This window comes from Podarcis pityusensis (assembly GCF_964106645.2).
Source record: "Podarcis pityusensis genome assembly, chromosome: 2".
Lineage (NCBI taxonomy): Eukaryota > Metazoa > Chordata > Lepidosauria > Squamata > Lacertidae > Podarcis > Podarcis pityusensis.
In genome coordinates, this window is record NC_138029.1 from 108,511,322 (window position 1) to 108,530,373 (window position 19,052).

The following is a 19,052-nucleotide window of genomic DNA, read 5'->3' on the forward strand; positions in this document are numbered from 1 at the left end:
TTCTCCAGGCTAAACATGCCCAGCTCCCTTAGCCGTTCCTCATAAGGCATCATTTCCAGGCCTTTGACCATTTTGGTTGCCCTCCTCTGGACACGTTCCAGTTTGTCAGTGTCCTTCTTGAACTGTGGTGCCCAGAACTGGACACAGTACTCCAGGTGAGGTCTGACCAGAGCAGAATACAGTGGCACTATTACTTCCCTTGATCTAGATGCTATACTCCTATTGATGCAGCCCAGAATTGCATTGGCTTTTTTAGCTGCCGTGTCACACTGTTGGCTCATGTCAAATTTGTGGTCAACCAAGACTCCTAGATCCTTTTCACATGTACTGCTCTCAAGCCAGGTGTCACCCATCTTGTATTTGTGCCTCTCATTTTTTTTGCCCAAGTGCAATACTTTACATTTCTCCCTGTTAAAATTCATCTTGTTTGTTTTGGCCCAGTTCTCTAATCTGTCAAGGTCGTTTTGAAGTGTGATCCTGTCCTCTGGGGTGTTAGCCACCCCTCCCAATTTGGTGTCATCTGCAAATTTGATCAGGATGCCCTTGAGTCCATCATCCAAGTCGTTGATAAAGATGTTGAATAAGACCGGGCCCAAGACAGAATCCTGTGGCACCCCACTAGTCACTCTTCTCCAGGATGAAGAGGAACCATTGATGAGCACCCTTTGGGTTCTGTCAGTCAGCCAGTTACAAATCCACTGAGTGGTAGCATAGTCAAGACCGCATTTTACCAGCTTCTTTACAAGAATATCATGGGGCACCTTGTCAAATGCAGGACCACAATAACAGGCCAATTGCCATTGCCCCAGAGCATTCTGGGAATGGCTGGTTCTTGCTGTGCTCTTATTTAAAGAAAGCATACCTCTAGCGTGAAAGCAGAGGGAGAAAATCTGAAAACCATACCCTTTCAAGCTCTTGGAAGCAGACTGGTGAATATGAACTCTACTGTGGTCAAATGTGAGGAAATAGGGGAGGGAGGGGGGAATCTGGACTCAGGAACTCCAACTCCCATCATCCCTAAGCACTAGCCATTCTGGCTGGGGCTGATGGGAACTGGAGTTCACACTCCCCATTCTTGAGGCAGGGGAATGACAAGCAAGCAATGGTGTGTCACTGTTTCTAGCTCATAGGAATGGCTCAGTGAGCTGGGCTGTTGCAAGGTATTTTGGGGACAAGCCAAACATCTCAACAAGTGTGTGGGTGTCTATATTGTGAACCGGGGGGCAAATGCAGCGCTCTAGGCCTCTCCCCCTGGCCCTTGTGACTCTTACCAGGCCACACCCCTCACCAGCCCTGCTTTGCACCTTCCTCACGTCTTTGTGGGACTGGACTATGCCCTTGAACTCTGAACAATGTCTCTGATGTGTTCATGTGAAGAAGTGACCCTACTTTGTAAAGGTGAAATGTCCATTTGCTGCTCCACCCGTTCTTGTCTCTGGCCCCGCCCATCACTGTCATGTGGCCCCCAAAAGCTCATCTGGCCCTCGGACTGAAAAACGTTACCCTTTTGTAAATACTGATACGCTGCTTCACCGAAGAGCGAATCGCCCTGTCCGGAGGAACTGTTGGTTGGCATGTCAAGTGATACATATTGCAATGGTTGGAACATTTTTTGCTTGAGGAGGAATTTGGGGTCCTCCTTACACTTCTGGCCTCTTCTGAACAGTGTGAGACGAGCCCTCATTTGTACCTCAGAGGACGTAGGAAGATGGGGCCCTTTAGCTGGACTGCAGGATCCTAAAGCCGCCTCGAGACTTCACCCAGATATTTCAATGTGGGGACTAAAACAAAGAATTTATCTGTCCGCTCATCAGGAACATCCCAAAGGTTGCAGCTGGAATTATGGACCAGGCTCTCTCTGTGAGAGAGGCCACTGAGGTGTTAGTGCTGCAATATTAGGAGGCAAATAACAGTGATACTGAGATTTCTATCTTTTATTGTATATGCTCCTTTGCTTTTGTCACACACACTCATCGCCCGTACTCCCAGATCAACTTGGAAATGTCATTCTATTGCTTTTGTGGAGAACACTGTGCTTATATGGGTGTGAAATGCAATGAACCTAACATCTTGTGCGCTTCATTAGTTTCTTCCTTTTGGGAACAAGACCGGAAGTTTGTTATACAACCAGTACCTGATTAAGAATGCTTTTGTGCAGAAACCGGAAGGTGAAGGTGGTCTTTCTAGGAAGGTCAGGGGTCATTTCAGAAAGACATGAGCAAGCACAGAAACACAGCTATTTAAAGAAAGCTCAACAAAGGTGCTTCACAAGAATCGGGTTGCAGGATTTGTGTCAGCAAACTCTTAAGTATACGACAATATATGAATATATTTTTACTGCCGGGGGACCAGGGAGAGGCGTTTGAAGGATTTTCTGCACCAAGTGCCAAAACAATTTGCCTGGCTTTGGGCACCTTGACTTGGTGGGTAGGCAGTGCAAACGATTTCTCAGGAAATCAGTTGTTAGGTGAGTGTTTGCATAATGAGTCAATGATTTCCATTTATTCCTATGAGGAAATTTTTAATGCGTTCCCGACCATAGAATTTCAACCCCAGTGTGAGGGGGGTGGGAACCAGGAAAACCCTCTGAAACTTTACAAAAGGCAAACAAGGGGGAAATGCTCTCATTTGTCTGATCTATCCCCTTACCTCCCCTTCCCACCTCATGGTTTCTGGCAAAACGACTGCACACACAAAAATGAGACTCGTTTAAGGTTGCTTATTTGTTTACAGTACTACATACATAGATTTCTGAATCTATGGTGTGTATAGCGAGGTTTGGGTGTTAATTCAAGTTTGGATAAGTGAATTTGTGCATAATGAGCGACTGAATATGGGATCTGTGTGTACTTGGCAAAAAACAAAACACCAAACAGAAAGAAAGAAAGAGAGGAAAGGTTCTTTTGATAGGGCATAAACTTTACTTTAAATAAAATACACATCAGAAGCCGGTCATACAAACACCCACGCGCGCACACACAGAGTCGCTATCAGGCTGCCTCAAACCAGCAACTGGTTCTCATCACAGCCAAGGTCTAGCAAATTTGTTCTGAGAGGCCAAAACCGCCCCCATCCCCAGAAAACAGAGACACGGGGGCCTGTGGAGACCACTGAGGAGGGAGAAGAGAGAAAGGCTTTCCAGACCCACCTTTTGCTACTTAAATTAGTGCAAATGTCATCGCCATGGAGCTAAAGTGCCTCCCATCTTTTGACTGGGGCAAACAGGGATGTACCAAGTGGGTTAGATAGGTAGATGTCTCAGTGGAGGGAGCCTCCCGCCGTCTGTCTTCTCATGTGGTAGCGCTGAAAGGCACCCTCAGGCTGCCAGTCTCTCCCCAGCTTCTGCACCTAGAGCACATCACATGTCTACACGCTGGAGAAGCTATAAAGAGACTGGTGCCTGCCCTTATATATCTGTTGCTGGGGCGAGATAAATGAATGGCATGCCTCATTTTACTGTAGTGTATGTCAAAAAAAGCCCCATAGGGAGCGCAAGAGTTCCGTTTCTTTTTTAAAAAAGGATATTTTTCTATATCGCAGTCTGTGGTGGCAATCCAATGAAAGCAGACTGGGGAGGTTCTCTAAAATGCAGACAGAGGTTTTTAAAAAGTCATCTTCTCAACACCTACTCAGCCACCCAATACAAATCATGTAAAAAGAGCGAGAACAAAGCAGCAGCGTTGTTTCCTTCCTGCATCCTTCCCTGCTTTTCTTCCCTCCGTTTCAAGCACTCCAGCCCACCTGGAGAAAGATGATGGCGTCGCTAATAAGCCAACAAACCTAAGGTGAAATGTGCAGGGGCGCAGAATTGTCCCCAGCATACAGTGCTCCCAGGAAACAGGTGCATGCTGGTGGGGAGGGGAGAGAGGGAAATAAGGGGCGGAGGAAATGGTGGCTCGATGAATGGGGGCCAGCAAAATGCTCAAAGTTTCCAAGCAACTGGGGCCTGGGTTTGCAGAGGATGGCAGGGCGTCTGGGTTGCGCCAAAGGCTGCAAATTGTGGGGGAAATTCAGCCCCACGGCCGCACTTCAGCAGACGCACCCAGCATAACCAATGCGCTCCCAAGACCTGCCTTTCTCTGCGTGATCATTCCTTTCGTGCCCGACCCCTCCTTCTCCCCATTTCCCCAGGAGGTCGGGGGCGAAAGGGACTGCAGCAGAGAGCGGGGGTTACGGGGGCATGTCAGAGGCTGATGCTGCGGTGGTGCTTGAAGGGGTGGGGCTGGGCTTCGCGGCGCTGCTCCCGCTCCTCCAGCTCGTCGCTGTTGAGGCTGGCGGCGTCGGACAGCCCCAGCAGGTGCTCCACCGAGTCGAATTTCTGCAGGTCGGAGGCAATGGTCTGGAAGCTGAGCACCGAGAGCGTGTCGGCGGAGGCGGCTGGCTCAGGAGGCAGCGCCGCCGCCCCGTAGAGCAGCGCCGGGCTGGCCTCGGCACCCACCGGGGAAGCCCTCCGGCCCACCAGGCGCTGGAGCCTCCGGGCATGGATCTGTTCGCTGATCTGCTCCAGGTTCCGCAAGGCCACAGAGTAGCGCATCTTGGCCTGGCCCACCTGCTGCTCCAGGGACGTCACCCGGGCCTTGTGCTCCTGTACGGCAAAAAAGGAACAGGCGAAGCATTAGGCCAACATGCACACCAACCAGGCTTTTATTTTCCCTGGAAATGCTTTCCATTTATTTTTGGTTTATTTTTTTAATTTTACTTTGACAAAGTAAATAAATAAGAATAAAAATGTGTACCTCACCCCCAAGACCATTCCATTGTAACTATCCAACCTCCCAAAATTTCAACACCTCGTGCGATGGTTTGACCCCTTTCCGTTTTAACAGTACACTTTCTACAAACAGCTTCCATGTCTTCTCACACTCATTTGTCCTGCATGTTCCACGTCCTGCCTTAATGGCATGGGTTAATTTATCATTAATAGTTATATCCCACGCCTCTTTATACCATTCTTCTATTTTATATTCTGCTTGCTCCTTCCACTTCCATGTAGAATAATTTGTGCAGCTGTCAATAAATTTGTGAGCAAGTCCTTCATAGCCTGCGAACCTTCCACTCCATTGTAAATTGATAATATTGCTATCTCTGGACTTTCGATCAGCTTTAACCCGGTGATTTATTTCTGTTATCTCCTTAAACACATTTGCCAATAAAAAATAAAAAATGTACATATTTACACCCCCGCCACATGTGAACATAATTCCCTGTTTCCTGGCATCCCCTCCAACATAACACCAAATATTCCTTGCTTGTTTGATTTAATCTGACTGGTGTTAAATACCATCTCCAAACTAATTTATAATAATTTTCTTTTATTCTTATAGACAACATTTTCAACAAATCAGGCATTTAAACCCTCAGGCACCCACTTTAAACAGTCGCAGATTCCCCCACCAAAGGATTCTGGGAGCTGTCGTTTGTTAAGGGCACAAAGGCTGCCTGGGTGGGGCGAGTCCTAGGACCCAGAGGAAGGTCTCACCTCAAGGATTTGGTTGAACTGGGCCTTCAGCTCAAAGTAGGGCTTGCTCTTCACAATGACCCGCTTCAAGGATTTCTGCAGCGACTGCACCTTGGCCTCGGCCTGCTGGCAGAGCTGGGTGACGCGCTGGTGCTCCCGTTCGCTTCGCAGGCGCTCCTCTTCGGCCTCGTTCACCTGAAGGGAGGGAAAGGGGCAAGTCAGAGAGAGGATGCTCTCCAGGCCTTGAAAGCTCACACTGGGAGCAACCTCCCACCCACTCTGCCATCACTTTGTCTTCCCCAGCAACCAGTTCTTTCCCTCTTCCTCTATTTTCCCCCCAATTTTTTTTATTAATTTTCCAAAATTTTAAACTAACGCACAAGCATACATCATAACTGTACTTAACCCAATCTTAATAAGATTGTTAAGAGACTTCCTCAAATTCCCTTGACTGAATTTCATTATATATCATTGTAACGGATTTCCAAAACAACATCTCATAAAATTTACTTAATCCTCTTAACATCTTTGTTTCTTTTCATCTTTGCTTTAAACATAATATTCTATAACTTCACATATTTAAATCCTTAGCCTATCTACTTTTTTTTGCAAGTATTTCTAATTAATTTATCTTAGCATATTTAAGTAAATAATCTTTGAAGTTCTTCCATTCTTCCTGGTGCTCCTCCTCCTTCTGGTCACGGACTCTTCCGGTCAGGTTGGTTAGCTCCGAAAAGTCCATGATCTTCATCTGCCATTCCTCTTTCCCTCTTCCTCCAGTTGGCAAAGATGCGAGTGGTGTGTGGACTCTCCCAACCTTACTAACTTCAGCCCTGTGTGTACCTGAAGGTGCGTCTCCACCCCCATCGCTCAGCCTGAACACCGAGGTCGAGCTCCAAGGGCCTTTTGGTGGTTCCCTCACTGCAAGAAGTGAAGCTACAGGGAACCAGGCACAGGGCCTTCTCGGTAGTGGCGCCCGCCCTGTGGAACACCCTCCCGTCAGATATCAAGGAAATAAACAACTATCTGACTTTTAGAAGACATCTGAAGGCAACCCTGTTTAGGGAAGTTTTTAATGTTTAATCAAGAATTGTCTTTTTGTTGGAAGCTATCCAGAATGGCTGAGGCAACCCAGTCAGATGGGCAAGGTATAAGAAATTATTATTATTGTTGTTGATATTATTATTATTATTATTACAGTGGTACCTCGGGTTAAGAACTTAATTCGTTCTGGAGATCTGTTCTTAACCTGAAACTGTTCTTAACCTGAAGCACCACTTTAGCTAATGGGGCCTCACACTGCTGCTGCGCCACCGGAGCACAATTTCTGTTCTCATCCTGAAGCAAAGTTCTTAATCCGAGGTACTATTTCTGGGTTAGTGGAGTCTGTAACCTGAAGCGTCTGCAACCTGGAGCGTATGTAACCCAAGGTACCACTGTATTATTATTACAGTGTGTTGGATGGTATGATCTGTATCCAGCGGCATAGTGGCAAATTCAGGAGTGCAGGGTCTTTTTATGATATTCACAGCCAAGCCGCCTTCTAATATTAGACAATAATCTGATAATTATACAGTAACAATGAGAAGTGCCCTGCAACGATCGGTGCAGATCTCCACATGTTGCCTTTCAGCTAGATCTGCTGTTTTCTGTGCACGTAAACAGGCACATAATTTGGAGTGCTCCGTATCTTCCTTAAGAGCACTTTGAGCTGCGTTTTCCATGAAGTTCCACTGAACATCACAGAACTTGCAGACCACTGTCTTGAAGCTGAAGCACCTTGCACTTCCAGCGTCCCCAAATCCTAGCTTTGGGGCATCCAAAGACTAAAAAGCTCCCCTTCCATGCTGACTGGGTGGCTCTAAGAAGCTGGAGACAGGGACGGACCCTGCTCCAGAAATAGCAACAGGCCTTCAACCTCCTGTGACTCCAGACCACTACCCCATTGGGGGACTTGCAGTCCTTTCAGTATTGGTGGGACACCATCACCCCTGAATCTGGCCAGACTACAGCGGCCACCATTCCTGAGCGTTGACTTGTGCTGGCTGGGGGCTGATGGGAGACAAGAGTCTGACGACATCCGCAGGGTTGCAGGCTCCTGATTCCTGCAGGCCTTCCCCCTCACCTTGCACGTAGCGTGGTTGAGCATCTCCTGCCAGGTGGGGTCCAGCCTGTTTTTGTCAGCCATGACCCCCTGCTCAGCCACGAAAACCATCTCCCGGGCCGCGTTGTGCATGCTGACGGCTCGCTCGTACCGCAGGGCAGCCTTCTGGGTCTCTTGCTGTGCCTGTAGTGAGTGGAGGAGAGAAACGCAACGCAAACAAAAAATCCATTAAAAATCCCCCAAGCTTTTGTTTCCCCCCAGAACACACACACACTCTTCTCCCCTTGTTTTAAGCACTCCCTCACCCCAAGTCTCTCTCACACACACTAGCTAGAGCAGGGGTAGCCAATGTGAGGCCACCTCTGGGTGCTGTTGGATTCCAACTCCCATCAGCCCCAGGCCAGCATGGCTAGCAGTCAGGCATGATGGGAGCTGGAGCCCAACAACATCCCGAGGGCACCACATTGGCCATCCTTGACCTAGAGGTATAATCACAGAGGAGGGAAAGGTGGAGACTTGAAACACGCAGGGAGAATTGCACAGTGCAGCTCTTGCTGGGATGTACAGTGGTACCTCGGGTTAAGTACTTAATTCGTTCCGGAGGTCCGTTCTTAACCTGAAACTGTTCTTAACCTGAAGCACCACTTTAGCTAATGGGGCCTCCCACTGCCGCCGCGCCGCTGGAGCACAATTTCTGTTCTCATCCTGAAGCAAAGTTCTTAACCCCAGGTAATATTTCTGGGTTAGCGGAGTCTGTAACCTGAAGCGTATGTAACCCAAGGTACCACTGTACCACTTCAGACACGGAGGTGGCACGTTCAACTGCTCCCTTAGTTTAAATAAAGTAGCTCTCTTTATATATAAAACTAGCGTATCAGAAAAGAGCCTGCAACAGAATACCTCTTTGCTGACAGGCAGTGTTAGAAATTAGCTAGGTACCAGGAGATTTGAGATTTTGAGATTTGTTCTTTAAAATATAAAGCGGTATAGAAACGAAAATTAATAATAATACCCCATTCGGGGGGGGGGGGGGCGGGGACTCCATCCCAATGTGGCAACCGTAACCTAGGTTTAAAGTGCCATTTGGCAATTAGATTATATATCTGAGTTTCTAGCACTGCTGAAAGGGTAGGGTTTTAATTAAGTGCAAGTCGGCTATTTTGTTTTGTTTTGTATACAGTTATTCATGTTGACAGACACCCACATAATCATTGCCACGTCATCCATTGACATTCATGTTATCTGAAACTGCTAATTGTGGGTTTTGCTCCTCCACACCGCTGTAAGCCACTCTGGACAGGATATGCCCAGCTGTTTAAAACTGGGAACAGGATTACGTGTTGCTGATAGCATTGTGTTTACATTATTCCTCACAGGTAAAGGATGGGCTTCTGCCAGAAGCAGCTCAAAAACCCAAGGTCCTGCCAAGAGCCTTTCAATCCATTCCTCCCCCACGCAAAATAATTCATAAAACAGCTTAAATCCTGCTTATAAAATCAGTTGTCCTGGGACAATTCCTTTTAGCCCCCAATCTTAGGTACGGGGGATGCAGCAGAACAGGGGTCAGCAGCCAATAGGAACCAGGCAGAATTTTGAGAAAGTGCCGTGGGCACCAGTCACAAAATGGCTACTGTGGGAGAGCGGCAACGCAAAATGGCTGCCATCTATAAGATCAGAAAGGGCCCACAATATGGTGCAGGCCTCCACGCTCAAAACAAATGAGGAAAAGGCACCTAAATCGGCCATCACTGTGCTTGCTCACAAGAAGCAGCTTTGGGTGGGAGGCTGGGTGTCCAATCCTGGCACCCAATGAAATATGAGCATGCGCAGAGTGGCATTCAATGTGCAAAACAGGAATTCCAAAGGAAAAGCAAACTATTTTTGACACATTGTGGACTTTTAAGGGAATGTTTACTGAGACTTTTCATAGGGGCAGCTTCTTTCCACTTTTGACAATGACTTGTGGCTATTTATGACACAAAATAAAGCTTAGAGAATTCCGGAACCCCCAAATCGCATCCTTTAAAGATTTCTTGCTCTACAACAGCCGAGGAATAATGGCAACTTCAGGGGTGAAACAGAGGGAAATGTTAACAGATACCTCCTTGGCCAAGCGCCTGGCCTCGTAGTAGGGGCGTGCTTTCTCAATACAGTTCCCCAGCTGGGAGCCCTGAGCATTCAGCTTCCTGGCAGACTCCGACAAGATCCTCCGATATGTGGTACGGGCTTCCTGTTGAAACCAATGGCGCAAAGTATGTCAGTGTTGAAGGAATCGGCCTGCATTAAATGCATGACTAAGATGGATTTTACGGGTTGCTGCAGTGTCGTGGCTGGCCCCACAGAGCTCAAGTGCTGCGTGAATCATATATGCACAAGGGCGGATCACACAGGGTGTCTGGAACGCATGGTTACTTCGCACACCCATATCCGTGGGGCCCTGATGGAGGTGCACTGCTGGTGCACGAAGCTGCAGATTGCAAACAGGTAGTAAACACGACCCCATCACATTTCGACTAAATATCAGGAGGAGGCTTCCTAATGCTAGGAGGTGTTTGGCTGTGGAACAGACTGCTACTGGTTGTGGTGAGCTCTCCTTCCCTGAAGGCATTGAACTGCAGGCTGGACAGCTGCCTGTCAGAGATACTGCAGCTAAACTCTGGAGATCCTGCACTGAGCAGCGGATTGGGCCCCCAAGGCCCCTCCTATGACAACCACAACTAATAATAATAATAATATTTTATTTATATCCCACCCTCCCCAGCAGAAGCCGGGCTCAGAGCAGCTAACAACAGTAAAATAATACAGCATTCTAAAATCAATTCATTATAAAATCAGTTCAAATCAAATTGATGGCAACCACTGGGCTAGAGTTCTGTGAGGATTACCAAAGGAGGGGGTCAGACTGTGCCTTGACCAAAGGCCTGGTGGAACAGCTCTGTCTTGCAGGCCCTGTGGAAAGATGTCAAGTCCTGCAAGGCCCTAGTCTCTTGTGACAGAGCATTCCACCAGATTGGAGCCACAGCTGAAAAAGCCCTGGCTCTGGTTGAGGCCAGACTCTTTTCTCTACAACAGGAGTCTCTAACCACCAACCAGCCTTGAGACACGGGGCTGTAACTTATATTCAGAACAGACCCATTGAAATGAATGGACCTAATTTGGTCATGCTGATTGCCACTGGATACAACCACGGTAACCTTATTACATCCGTGGTCCTCAAAGTACGAGGCAGGTCTACATGGGGAAGGATGAGCTGCAGACGACTCCAAACAGAAGCCAGAAAACAGAGCTTAAACTGAGTCGTACCTATTAGCTGATATTTTCCTTTTATTTTGTTTTACCGCAAGTATCTTTCACCGTCACGTTAGTAGAGGGAACAAATTACCCCACACGAAAAGGCAATTTTCAGTGCAATACCTATACATTTAAGTAACTGCAGGGACAATTTCCCTCTCCAGTTCACTCCACCAAACGCGCCATGGTGCAGGCGGTGAGTGAAACTGGGGACATCTGCCTGCTGACTTGCCAAGGGATAACGCAGCCTCCGTGGAGGGGACAGAAGGCAGGAAGTGTTCAGAAGCGGAAGGGATGCTGAAATTGCTTTGAAGCTGCTGCGTTACTCACATCCAGCTGCAGCTCTACTCGATTGATCTCTTCGTTGGCCTGATTGAGGTGTTCCAGCTCCTCCTGTGGTCAGAGAGAGAGGCAGACTCAAGAGACAGGCACCGGCATAGTGCAGAAGGACACATTTGTACAACTTCCGCCCCTTCATTCCCTGAACCCTTTCCTAGCAGGCTTATAAGAACCCAAGAGAAGTGGCTGGATCCAGCCACTGGCTCATCCTAGTCCAGTAACCAATGGGACGCCCAAAAGCAAGACATGACTGCTACAGACACAGACTCCCCTCTTGCAATAGGGACGCGGGTGGCGCTATGGTCTAAACCACTGAGCCTAGGACTTGACAATCAGGAGGTCAGCGGTTCAAATCCCCGTGACAGGGTGAGCTCCTGTTGCTCTATCCCAGCTCCTGCCAATCTAGCAGTTCGAAAGCACGCCAGTGCAAGTAGATAAACAGGTACTGTTATTATGATTATACTCAGTTTACTGCCTCCAACACTGAAGTTAAAGTGTGGCCATTGTGGCGAGTAGCCATTGATAGCCTTGTCTCTTTTTGTGCTCATGCTCTTAAGTGGAATGGGAAAGAATGTGTTGATTTCTATATTTTCTTAGATGAGCACTTTTTTAAATTTTTTATTAATTGTCATCATCATCATGGCCCAGTTTCATTTCTGTTTTTATATTTGGCTTTAATCCTTTTGTGTGTGTGATTGCTATTTTTATTATGTAAGATGCTCTGAGACACTTTGGTGGGAAAAACAATATAATCAATGAATCCTCCTCCTACTTTTTAAAAGCCATCCAAGTTGGTGGCCGTCGCTGCCACTTGCGAGAGCAAATCCCGCAGTTTAACTTTGTAACTCTTGAAAAGTGTCACCATATGTACCTGGCACTACCTGTAAACACATGCAAATTGTTACTAGGACGAAACCTGCATTCCTCACAATAAGTGATAGAAAATTATAAGCAGCTGCTTGCTGGACATATTCTGCTTAACAGATAGAGCATATGTATATATAAACTGGGGATCTAAGGCAACAGAGAATGAATAGATGGAAAGAGAGGCAGGAAAGAAAAACAGCCAGGCCTCCGATTCCTATTCCTGAATGTAGAGGCAGAAGGCACACAGAGGGACTCGGGTTCAGTCTTGAAATCTCCGCCATCTTGACAGTCCCATCAACCCCAGCCAGCATGGTCAATGGTCAGAATTGATGGGAGTTGTAGTCCAGCAACCTTTGGTGGGCCCACAAAAGGTCCCCCATCCTTGACTTCAAGAATCTCAGGTAGCAGGGCTAGAAAACATCCTCCTGCTGCTAAAGTTGCAAAACAATGAAGCAGGGACGGAGCAATGGCGAACTTCTGAAACAACAATGGGATACTAGGTCAGCCCAAGGCATGATGGAGAACAGCAGCAACGGATAGACATAATATATTACAAGGACAGGAAGAAACATTAGGGACAGAATAATTGCCACACACAGGAAGAACAAGGAGAGAGTCTGAATGCTTCGCCTGTAGGCATATAAATCATTTAATGTTGCATAAACCGTTTAATGTTGAATGGAAGTTGTTAAAACTGCAGTTGCAATACAAGGGACTGTTATTTCGACTGGAGCGTAATTGAAATTTACGAACGCAGAAGTAAAGTAAATCATCAAACCATCAATTCTAGCATGCGGAGTGGGGCCATCTAAATTGTATAATTTGGTATCTCAGTGATTGGTATTATTAATTTGGGATTGTTATAATGAGGCTATTATTGGATTACGGTAATTGAAAAGGAATAAAATTATTATCAAAAAAAGAAAAGAAAAAGAAAACATCCTCCTCACCTTGGGACGCCCAAAATGCCAGGAAGTCTCAAGAGACAATGGAGTGTGCCACTGGGGGTGAAGCCAAACCGCTGACTTAGCAGCACCAAAGCGACCTCCCTGGGGCGCAGGCCTGAGCAGTGTGTCTGGAGGTCCTGAGCTGCCCAGAGGACAAGACCCCGCTCTCGGCCTCACTGATGTGATCCAGAAAGCAGGACAATACATTTGGCACCTCCCTGGCTGCTGGAAGGAGACATACGAGGCGCCATTCTGCACATGCTATAAAGGGAAGTGAGGGGTAGATGCGGCTCATCAACCTGGGAGAAGGAAAACTCTTGTCCTAAACTCCGCTGCCTTTTGGGTTATCGCTGGCAGAAGAAAAGGCTAAGGAGTAAAACCCTACACAAATCCAGAATGCAGTCCCTACCTTCCACTGGGCTGCAGATTTGAAGCGTGGTACCCACCCACCCTGGGACGCTGGTGGCGCTGTGGGTTAAACGACAGAGCCCAGGACTTGCCGATCAGAAGGTCGGTGGTTCAAATCCCCACGACAGGGTGAGCTCCCGTTGCTCAGTCCCTGCTCCTGCCCACCTAGCAGTTTGAAAGCACGTCAAAGTGCAAGTAGATAAATAGGTACCACTCCGGCGGGAAGGTGAACGGCGTTTCCGTGCGCTGCTCTGGTTCGCCAGAAGTGGCTTAGTCATGCTGGCCACATGACCCGGAAGCTGTACGCCGGCTCCCTCGGCTAATAAAGTGAGATGAGCACTGCAACCCCAGAGTCGGCCACGACTGGACTTAATGATCAGGGGTCCCTTTACCTTTACCTTACCCACCCACCCAATTTACTTTCCTCTCTGCAGTAGTGCCAAACGGCAGGAAGGGCTGGGGGAGGATGAGATGGCAGCGGTTGTCACACCAACCCAGGGGTTGCAATTGCTGATGGTTCTTAATGCCAGCCCTGTAAATAGCAATAAGCTCCCGTACTCTCCCCCAGAAATAGATGGATAAGGTGTTTTTCCTGGGGGAAATGTACCACTTGGAAAAGGGCAGGGAGCTTCCTGGTGCCTGAAGCATACTGTTCCTGGCAACCCCATGATCACTGGATAGACAAGCATTTTCATCTGTAATTGCTTTCAGAATGTTTTTATCTGAAATGGTTTTAACTGTTTCGGAACGTTCCCGCCTTGTTTTTCCTCTTAAATGGTGTATTCGCTTGCCGCCTTGGGCTCCTTGGGGAAGAAGGGCGGGGTATGAAAACCAATAAATAATGCTAATGGTCCCCCGTTCATCCCATGACTGTAAATGGACCCACTTAGCTTCCACAGGGTTGCTGCGCTGGGTTGCTGCCAAGAGCCAAACTGACTGCTGCTTACTTTTGCTCAAAGGAATTTTTGCATTTACTAAAATAAAAATGCTGGCAACTAGCCCTGAGGCAAAGGAAAAAAATAAACACACTATTGGGCCATTCTGTTCCTGCTTGATTGGAAATGCTAAGTGGCTCGCTGGCAGCAGGGCCAAGAGGCAAGTCACAGTAGTTCAACTGGTTTCTGTCCACACTTTCAATACAGCCTTAGAGCAAACCAGATTACAAGCTTACATGGAGCAATCCCTGAAGAACTGAATGGCAACCCCTCCCAGGCCTGCCATCAGGCAAGTGAATACAGGAAGAAGTATCGTACTGGTTTCCAAGCACAATTCAAAGTGCTGGTGCTGACTTTTAAAGCCCTAAATGGCCCCGGCTCTGTATACCTGAAGGAGCGTCTCCACCCCCATCGCTCAGCTCCAAGGGCCTTCCGGCAGTTCCCTCATTGCGAGGTTACAGGGAACCAGATGGAGGGCCTTCTCGGTAGTGGCGCCAACCCTGTGGAACACCCTCCCATCAGACGTCAAGGAAATAAACAACTATCTGACTTTTAGAAGACATTGGAAGTCAGCCCTGTGTTGGGAAGCTTTTAATGTTTGATGTTTTATTGTGTTTCTGTGTATACTGGAAGCCGCCCAGAGTGGCTGGGGAAACCCAGCCAGATGAGCAGAGTACAAATAAAATAAAATAATAATAATAATAATAATAACAACAATGCAGCTATTTTTCTTACCTGGATGCGGGGGTCAAGCTCCTCCTCTTCCTCCTGCTCCTCTTCTTTCCTCTGGGAAGTTTTGGCATCACCACTGCCACCGTCACAGATGGCTTCAGGCACGGGTGTCCTCTGCTCCTCTCCCTCTTCGGTGGGCGTCCTCAGCTCCCCGGGAGGTGTTTCCCGCCCATCACCCATGTTCATACCCAGCACCAACCTCTGGTCAGAGTCCTCCATGCCCAGCCTCCGACGCCCCTCTGCAGCCTCCTCACCCGGGCGGTTTGGCCTCGTCACAGAAATGCAGGCACCATTCTAACGCCAGGCCCATCCAGAGAGCATTGGCACAGGGCTTCTGGGTTTGCAAAGATGCATTTGGCAAGGGAAGCAGGCAGAAATTTACAGCGCTGGTCTGGAGAGCGATGGGGCACCCTCCAGGGACCACGCGCTGCCCGGAACGGAAGGAAGGATGCCAGGCGATTCTTTGAGGAGCTTAAAAGGGCTTTAGTCCTGGAGGTGCTGAGAGAGGCACATAGCAACAGTTGCTCACTCACGGAGGGGGTGGAGAAAATTCCCCACCAGGCATATCCTCCACCCCCTCATCTACAGCACACCCTTAAGACACCTCCTCCAAGGCCACATCCAGCAGCAAAGGCGAAAGAACCGAAGCAGTCAAGAACAGGCTGGGCTGGGGGGGGAATGAAAAAGGAGACTGGTTAACTATGCATATTGTAAAAAGGTAACCTTGGGTTACATACGCTTCAGGTTACAGACTCCGCTAACCCAGAAATAGTACCTCAGGTTAAGAACTTTGCTTCAGGATGAGAACAGAAATCGTGCTCCGGCGCCGTGGGGGCAGCAGAAGGCCCCATTAGCTAAAATGGTGCTTCAGGTTAAGAACATTTTCAGGTTAAGAATGGACCTCCGGAACAAATTAAGTACTTAACCTGAGGTACCACTGTAAAGGTAAAGGGACCCCTGACCATTAGGTCCAGTCGTGGCCGACTCTGGGGTTGCGGCGCTCATCTCGCTTTATTGGCCGAGGGAGCTGGCGTACAGCTTCCGGGTCATGTGGCCAGCATGACTAAGTCGCTTCTGGCGAACCAGAGCAGCGCACGAAAGTGCTGTTTACCTTCCCGCCGGAGTGGTACCTATTTATCTACTTGCACTTGACATGCTTTCAAACTGCTAGATTGGCAGGAGCAGGGACCGAGCAATGGGAGCTCAACCCGTCACGGGGATTCGAACTGCTGACCTTCTGATTGTCAAGTCCTAGGCTCTGTGGTTTAACCCACAGCGCCACCCGTGTCCCAATGCATATTATAAAAGGCAGCAAACAGCAAAGCTACATCCCACTTGGCCAACTGCAAACTCTGTGTGCATTTACATATTTGCAATCTTATTCCGGTTGCGCCACAAATTGCAACGACCCTAGGAATTTAATTCGGACCTATGTACCTCTGGCACCTGAAAATGTTATTCTGGCTTCAACAAAAAGTGACGCAAGCGTACAACAGAAGCCGCCCACCAGATCTGTATCTAGATAATCTCTTGCCACAATGGTTACATGTCACAATGAAGAACATCACCACGCCTGCCACAACTATAAGAGGTTTGAAGCTCTGCCAGAAATGTTTATCGCTTTCTTCTAGGCATCTAACACAACAACAGATAGGAATAGGAATAGGAATAGGTTGTGGGAGAGGCCACAGGGAGCTTGCAGCCCAATGCATAAAGTATTTCTAATCATGTTTAAATATTTAACAATTTGTTCCTGATCAGTGTTGATTCTCTCCCACCCTAAACATATCAGCGCCCAAGATAGATAATCCACATTTTCCAGATTGCTAGATACCAAGAACTCATTTCTAGGCTTCTGGGAACACATGTTGCCATAATAACTCTATTGTTCATGTGACTGGAGACACACAGCTCAATCCTGTATCTACTGCTCCTAACAGCACACTGTTCGTATCAGATCAGCTGTTTATTTATGAACACACACAGTGCCTGCTGGAGCTATCAGGACCAAGATCATTTGCCTGTGACCTAAACTGCTTCTCTCTTTGTGCGTTCTGAGTTGCAAGATCAAAACCGCATAAACTTCAGAGCTGCTTTGCTGTAACTTTTGAAAGGCTTCTGATCATTATGGAAGATAAAGCAGTAAGAGACGGGACAAACATCCCACTGCCCTAGCTGCCTAGAAACGACAGTCACCCTCATCACCACTCCTCAATTTCCTTTCTGTTGCTACCATCTCTGCCCATCTTCAAATCCTTTTAAATCCTATGAAGCATTGGGCATGCCTCAACAGCCCTCTCCCCTGCAGAAGCAGAGTCCAAACATGTCTAATTGAACCAAGAATATTTGATGTGAGCCACCCAGAGTGGCTGGGGAAACCCAGCCAGATTGGCGGGGTATAAATAGTAGTAGTAGTAGTAGTAGTAGTAGTAGTAGTACTTCCCTTATCCACTCACTCCTGCACCTTTCCCAGTTCCCCCAGCCCCGGTCAATATGTAGATTGTACCCTACTCGGGGCAGGGACCTGTCCTTATTCCCCCCCCCATCGTCTGCCAGACATCATAAACACTGGCAGCACCGTATGGAAACGGTCAATTGCTGTTGTTGCCTTTCGTCTTCAGCTGCACCCTATGTGAAATCTCAATTATCCATTATTATTATTATTATTATTATTATTAATTTTGCGCCACTCTCCGCTTAAATAAGGGCCTTTTTCCTCTCCGGGGGCTGAACCACCCCCCCCTTGCCAGTACCCCTACCACCCGGCGGTCGGTCGCTCCCTCGGCGGAGGCGAGGAAAGGGAGGCTGCCAGGGCCCAAGAGACCACCCCCCCCCCCTTTGAACCCGGGCTCGAGCTGCCATCGCCCTCCTCTCCCCGCTGGGCCTCTACGCGCCGCCTCCAGCGGGGATCCCCTCCCTCTTTTGCGTCGGCCTCCGGGTTCCCCTCCCGAGGAAGCGCGCGCAAGGAATCCGGAACCACGGGTCCCCCCCAAAAATATATATTTTTTAAAAAATCGCTCTATTTACCTCCAGCTCCAGCTGCAACCTCCTCCAACCCCCGCCCAAGCGGAAACGGAAATCCTTCCTCCTCCCCCCCTCTCCGACCCCCGGGAAACCACCCTTCCCTTGCGCCCGGCCCTCGTGTCCGTACAGCATGGCGCTCTCCATGTCTCCAAACAGGGCGGCTGTTTTTGCGCAGCGCGCATTTCAGCGCCCGCCGTGGGGTCTTTGGGGCGGGGAGGGGGGCTCCAGGCAGACGCGGGACGGGATTTTTTGGGGGGAAAGGCAGGATATTAGGCTTCCAAAGGACGGTTTGAAGAGACCCACTGGGAAGCGCCATGTTGCGTTACGGACAAGGGAGGCCCGGGAAGCTGAGCTGGGCGCGCAAGGGCTTTTTCCACGCAGCCCGGCCGCCTCCGGAAGACGGCTTCGTGCGCCGGCTGGATGAGACGGGGAAGCGCCTGCAAGGAAACCCAATCGCGCGGTGCATTTTCGTGCTGCGAGGCTGGAGGGTTTTTCTTTTTAAGGCTATCGGAGCCGGTTAAGCTTGCCTCTGAGCAGCACTCTTAGGACTGAACTGCACGTTGAGCCTGCTCCGGGCAATCGGCGGCTGAGGTTCGTCATGGGATCGGTGCTCTGGACCACGAGCAAAGCTGGTCTAGTTTGGTTTGGCTATCTCGCTTTTCAGCATGAAGAATGCACCAAAGTGACCCCCCCCCCCCCAAAAAAGAAAAAACACTATCACGAATGGTAGAGACGGATGCCTTCTCTGGCGACCCGTCGTAGCCAAGAAGTGTGCATGCACACGAAAGCTCATACCAAGAAACTTAGTTGGTCTCTAAGGTGCTACTGGAAGGAATTGTTTTATTTTATTTCGACTATGGCAGACCAACACGGCTACCTACCTGTAATGGTCTTCCGTGTGTAAGGAGGGCAGCAGCTGGATAGCTCAGTTGGAGAGTGTGTGGCTC

General features: G+C 48.6%; 1 protein-coding gene across 3 annotated transcripts; it reads right to left on the reverse strand.

The window, feature by feature from the left end:
* Positions 1 to 2,898: 2,898 nt before the first annotated feature.
* Positions 2,899 to 18,178, reverse strand: SH3BP5L (SH3 binding domain protein 5 like). 3 transcript variants are annotated; one of them, XM_080992955.1, is made up of 8 exons: positions 18,109 to 18,178; positions 15,085 to 15,748; positions 12,411 to 12,536; positions 11,184 to 11,246; positions 9,664 to 9,792; positions 7,584 to 7,745; positions 5,480 to 5,653; positions 2,899 to 4,585 (listed from the first exon to the last, which is right to left on the reverse strand). In XM_080992955.1, the coding sequence occupies exons 2-8, from the start codon at positions 15,298 to 15,300 to the stop codon at positions 4,184 to 4,186; spliced, it is 1,272 nt and encodes a 423-aa protein (XP_080849081.1). In that variant the 5' UTR covers positions 15,301 to 15,748; positions 18,109 to 18,178; the 3' UTR covers positions 2,899 to 4,183. The 3 variants fall into 3 exon arrangements, with proteins under 3 accessions (XP_080849081.1, XP_080849082.1, XP_080849083.1); XM_080992956.1 differs by lacking the exon at positions 12,411 to 12,536; XM_080992957.1 differs by lacking the exons at positions 12,411 to 12,536; positions 15,085 to 15,748; positions 18,109 to 18,178 and adding an exon at positions 13,010 to 13,439.
* Between the last annotated feature and the right edge of the window lie 874 nt (positions 18,179 to 19,052).